The sequence below is a fragment of the Alnus glutinosa genome, chromosome 8 (assembly GCF_958979055.1).
Source record: "Alnus glutinosa chromosome 8, dhAlnGlut1.1, whole genome shotgun sequence".
In the NCBI taxonomy this organism is placed as follows: domain Eukaryota; kingdom Viridiplantae; phylum Streptophyta; class Magnoliopsida; order Fagales; family Betulaceae; genus Alnus; species Alnus glutinosa.
In genome coordinates, this window is record NC_084893.1 from 27,456,000 (window position 1) to 27,461,934 (window position 5,935).

Here is a 5,935-nt window from a genome sequence, read left to right on the forward strand (position 1 = left end):
TAATCCGAATAGAAGAGAGAATGGAAGATCTTATAGAAATGCTTCCAAATACAAAGTGAGAAGCGACCCATTTTACTAACACATATGCACGATAATTTGCACATCTAAACGCTTTCACAGCAAACTAGATATAAAAGGAAGATAAAATTAAGTTAATATTAAAGAGAAATTAAATTAAGCTAGCAAAATTTCAAGAGAAAAAAATAAGAGAATTATTAATAGCTGCTAATATATACAACCAAGAGAGTATCTCCTTCAAGAACAAAAGAAGCCACATGCATGTGATAAAATTGTACTTGCCTAATATTAGCATGGGAGTAATACTACGAAGCAGCAATATTCCATCTGCACTTTGGGCGGACATCGATCGGATGGAAGTATGGAACAGTAGTGGAGGAACCACCGATGAGGTTCGGTGGTGCTCGGCTATTCCATGGGCGGTGGCCGGAGTTATATTTGGAGTTGGTGGTTGGGTGGGAGAGGGAAAAGTTTTGGGAGGAGAGAGGGGAAGAAAAAAAATGAAAATCCAGCAAACAAATCCACGCTGTTTTCGTTTTGGATTTTTTGTTTTTAAAATAGAAAAACTGGTTAACCCGTATTAACCAGCAAAAAATCGCACAAAGTGCGGATGGAACGCTAGCTACTCCGTAGCATGGATGTGCATGAGACGACAGGCAATGCGTAGAGTATATACATAGACGACAAAGTACGCATATGTTGACTAATGGTCGTTCTGAACAGAAAGAGGCAAAGAGGCAGAGGTTGTCCAGGATCTGCTTTATATATAGTATTACTCTCCTAATTCCCATAAGCAGGCAAACAGTATTTTACATGCATTTGTATGAGTATGAAAATACTATTATCGTGTGAAACAGTACTTCTGAGAGTGAGCAAAACTTGAAAATCATTACCTTTGAAAGTCAAAAGTAAAAAGGTTGAAATAAAGACAAAGATGAGACAGTCCAAGTTCCAACCCATGAAACCATTCAAAAGGTTGGAGAGAAGACCGACGACTCCATTTCATTCTTCCCCCACGCGCGTCTTCCCGGCCTCTTTATATCTAAACTGAAATTCACCCATTTCCCTACAAGTCCTTCAAATCCTAACCACACCAACAGGAAGCTAGCTAAGTAGCAGACCTTATAGCAACTAGTGTTCATGGCTACTCTTCTAGCTGCTTCTTCTTCTTCTTCTTCAGCTTCCTTTAGAAAAATCAAAACCACGCTAAATATTGCCCCAAAACACCAATCATCTGATCATCTTTCTCTTCCTAACCTCCCTGTCGATGAGTTGAATCGACGTAATGGGCTACAAGCATTTATACCAACTTCAACCCACATAGAAATGAAGCCTAATATTATTGATAGTAGTACCGGAAACGTCGGCGTTTCCAGGTCCAAGACAATATTGCAAGAGCTATATACAATAATGGAAATTGTAGCAGACAGAGCAGAAATGCACAAGAATATAGGAGCTCAGAGAGATAACTGGAACCGTCTTCTGCTGAATTCTGTTAATGGAATGACATTCACAGCAGCAACAATGGCTGGACTTGCGGCTGTCAGTAAAGTACTTGGAGCACCAGTTTTGGCTCTAAAGCTCTCTGCTAGTCTTCTGTATATGGCAGCTACTGGTATTTTGCTGGTGATGAATAAAATTCAGCCATCTCAGCTTGCAGAAGAACAAAGAAATGCTTCAAGACTATTCAAACAACTTCACGAGGATATCAAAATAACTCTGGCTATTCGAAACCCGACAGCCAATGATGTGGAGGATGTGATGGAGAAAGTCTTAGCCTTAGATAAGGCCTACCCACTTCCCTTGCTTGGGACAATGCTGGATAAATTTCCAGTAAATGTAGAGCCTGCTGTGTGGTGGCCGCAACATTTGAAGTCTCAACAAGAAAATAAGGTTAATGGGAGGGTAGAGAGAAATGGGTGGAATGAAAATCTGGAGGAGGAAATGAAGGAGGTTCTTGGGGTTTTGAAGAGAAAAGATGCAGCAGAATATGTGAGGCTGAGCAAAGAAGTACTAAAAGTGAACAAAATTCTTGCAGTATGTGGCCCTTTATTTACTGGTTTGGCTGCCGTGGGATCAGCCTTTGTGGGATTGCCTCTCGGCGGCTCATGGGCTGCATTTTTCGGTGTGATTTTTGGAGCTTTGGCCACTGTGGTCAACACGATGCAGCATGGTGGGCAGGTTGGGATGGTATTTGAGATGTATAGGGGATCAGCCGGATTTTTCAGGCTTATGGAAGAGAATATAATATCAACTTTGACGGAAGGAGAGGCTGATAAGAGGGAAAATGGAGAGTTGTTTGAACTTAAAGTGGCTCTTCAGCTTGGAAGGAGCTTGTCAGAGCTCAGAGGCCTCGCAAGAAGAAGTACTTCATCTTTGCCTTCTGGAAACAGGCAGGACAAAGAAGAGTATGCAAGCAAGCTCTTCTGATTTTTGAAGGGTTGTCTTAATTTTGTGCTAAATTTTATATATTTTTTAGCATATATTTTGACAACGCTAGCTTGAATAGGCGGATCACAGCAGCTATTTTGTCAGTTCATATTTTCATGTATTCAGATAAAAATATTGCTGAATTGGAATCAAAGATACTTTCTTTCTTTATCTTTTTTCTTTTCAAGCTTATGCATATATCTTGCTTGAGGAAATAAATTTCATGAAGGCAATAGTGATGAAAACCGCAGGAAACTTGTGATTTAAAAGCAAAAAAATAAAGAAGTGACAATTATGCATTTCATGGGAAAATTATACTCCAAAAGCAGGCGTGGGTGCATGGTTCATATTTAACATTTGCGGATTGAGAGCAATAGGATTCGGAGATGAAGAATCTATTTACATGCTCATCCTAGCTGATGTACGGGGAAGACAGCTGGTTTCTTGTAAGAATGTGAAGGATACTGTTGTGAACAGAACATTGGCTTAGTGCTTGGAGTATTCCGATCCTTCCAGTACTTTTGATGTCTGAGTTCATGTAGCTACTTTTTGTCGAATTGTAATTTCTGTTTTGTTGGTTTTGTTTAGCATGGACTATGGAGGTTGCTTTGTTTGCACTTTGCAGCTTGTAATAATTGTATATACTGCTGTGGTATGGTCCGAATATCTCCATACTCTCCTTATTTTTTTTGATGGGTCGGGTCATTTATTTGACCCATTCCTAAATGAAGATGACTCTGTTATTTTTGTTTTTTTATTTTTATTTTTAGTAATTTTTCCCTTTCTTCCCTTCCGTTGACTAAAAGAAAAAAAAAAAGAAAAAAGAAAGAAAGAAAGAAAGAGTATCTCCATACTCCAATTGCATGCTTATAATATGTATAGTAGGTTTTTTCAAAAAAAAATAATATGTATAGTAGGTTGGAATCTGCATCATGACCCGCAGTCATGTGGGATGTTTTAGAAAGCAAGTGAATCCAAATCAACCACCAATCCAAGTCATGTTTTGCGACTAATTAATTCAAAAGTCATAACTTGCAGGCCCTACGTACGTACTCGCTGAATAAAATAATCGCCATTTGCGTAGAATTATGCCATACTTATCATCTCTCTCTCTCTCTCTCTCTCTCTCTCTCTCTGCGCGCAGAATATGCCTCTCTCTAATAAAACCAAACGGAAAAGTTAGACCTTCAACCTATTTTATGTTAAATCAGTTCAATTTAGCACTCATATCTTAAATTAGGTCCGCCAAGATTTTATAACAATTAATCCACCACGCTTGGCTCACTCTCTTAAGTTGTTTTTGCTCAAGATCTAATAACCCTTTATACTTTTGTGGAGGCTTCAATTCACTCGATCAGGCACCAAGCAACCTTTTTCATAGGTTGCCCCTTTAAGATTGTTAGATACCTAATCAATACACCAAGAGTTATATTGCTGATGGAATGCAAAAAATTAGGCCCTTAAACCGTACGTACCTATTCCATATGAACTTAGACTAGTCCTTCTTTATCCCATACCCCAAGTTAAGCCCCACCCCACCAAGATCATGACACTTAATTCTTTATCTCTTTCAGTAGAATATAGCGAAAACGAGGGGACCGGAGATGTCCTACCTTAATAAGAAATGGAGTGAGGGGGTGCTTTATTGGCCCCATTGACCATATCAACCAATACATGAACATTTCACCAACCTTCAATAGACCATGTTAGAGCTTTTACACTCAATGATCCAAGGAACACGGTCATGCTTCCCTCCACGGCTGATGCCCGATATATTGACCATATAAGCAAGAACCTGCATCAGTGCTTCATGACGTGTCATGCTGCCATTGGTTTTAAAGAACTTGAGAGGAAGCTGACCCAAGCTACACTCTGCGTGGTAGATTACCCATGCCACGTCGCTATTTTGCCACGGGTATAATCCACCATGTAGCAAAACCTTTTATGTAGGTAATTAGCCATGTGTATCTATCCACGTCGCTAATTAGCCACGTGGCAAATAAGCCACATGGCTAAAATATTCATATTTTTTCAGGAGTTAAAATTTTTTTCTTTTCTTTTCTTTTTCTCTCTCTCTCTTTTTTTTTTTTTTTTTTTTTTTTTTTTTTTTTTTTTTCTTTTAAGATTTGAAATTTTAGTCACGTGTTTTATTGGCCACGTCGCCAATTAGCCACGTGGCTTATTGCCACATCGCCAATTAGCCATGTGGCAAATAAGCCACCTAACTAAAATATTCATATTTTTTATATTTTTTTTTCATGAATTGATTTTTTTTTTTTTTTTGAAGATTTGAAATTTTAGCCATGTATTTTATTGGCCACTTCACTAATTGGCCTCGTGGCAAATAAACCATGTTGCTATTTGTTATTTGAAGGGAAGGGACGTAAGCGGGAGTTCTCTTAAAATTCAAAATTGAAGTTTCTTTCCTTTTGGTTTTTTTTTTTTATTTTTTTTTATTTTTTTTTAATTTATTTAATTTTTATAAATTTTAAGTTTTCTTTTACTTCCTAATAAGCCGCGCCATGCCTCTCAACTCTCTCTCTCTCAACGTGAACTAGTATGACCACATGTTGCCTTTATTTTTTTTCTTACATATCTCTCTTTCTCTTTCTCTCAATATTGAATCAAAAAAAAAAAAAAAAAACTCTCTTTCAACTCTCTCTTCTTCTTCCTTGTCTCTCTCTGTCTCACTCTCCTTTTTCTTTTTCTTTTTTTTTTTTCTTTTTTTTTTTTTTTTTTTTTTTTGTTTTTAGAAGATGACGACTCACCCACCGGCTGCACGACTCGGTCGCCACCACCCGGAGAAGCTCGTTTGCGTCGTTGGTGACAGAGATTTAGGCGTCGAGCTCCACTCCAGACCCGATCTCACCGGTGACCCATGGAAGATCGGGTCCGATCTTCCACTTTTTCTTTCTTTTTGAACTCTCTTGGAACTCTTTGTTGGTCAGATGTTAATTTTGGATTGAATTTCATGGGGGAGGAAGGGAAACGGAAATTGTTTTTGTTTGTTATTGTTTTTTTGGGTTGAATCTCTATGTTGGTTATTGATTTTTTGGGTTTAATCTCTATGTCGGTTATTGTTTTTCATCGCCGGGGAACAGAAATCCTCTTCGGACGTCGACGGGGAAGGAAAATCCGCTCCGAATCTCGCTGGATCTTGACGACGAGTTTGACCCGAAGATCGGGTGCGGATCTCGCCGGATACGCCGACCCTCGTTGAAGATCCAGTGAGATATAATGATATATGTACGTATACGATCGATATTGAAAAAGGAAAAAAAAAAAAAGAAAAAGAAAAAGAAAGAAGAAGAAGGAAAAAGAACAAAAATATTTGCCTTTTTTTTTCTTTCTTTTTTTTTTTTATAAAGAAAAAAAAAAAAAAAAACTGGTTTTTGGAGACGTGGGTTGGGGGTAGGTGGCTAAAAATACCTATTTTTCTTTAGTTTTTTTTTTTTGGTTTTTTTTTTTTTTAAAAAAAAAGCATTTA

General features: G+C 38.0%; 1 protein-coding gene across 1 annotated transcript; it reads left to right on the top strand.

The window, feature by feature from the left end:
* The first annotated feature begins 1,031 nt into the window (after positions 1-1,031).
* LOC133876024 (probable F-box protein At4g22030) lies at positions 1,032-3,035 on the top strand. The gene has a single exon (XM_062314326.1). It carries the CDS (start codon positions 1,159-1,161, stop codon positions 2,446-2,448), a length of 1,290 nt encoding a protein of 429 aa, XP_062170310.1. The 5' UTR covers positions 1,032-1,158; the 3' UTR covers positions 2,449-3,035.
* The last annotated feature ends 2,900 nt before the right edge of the window (positions 3,036-5,935 follow it).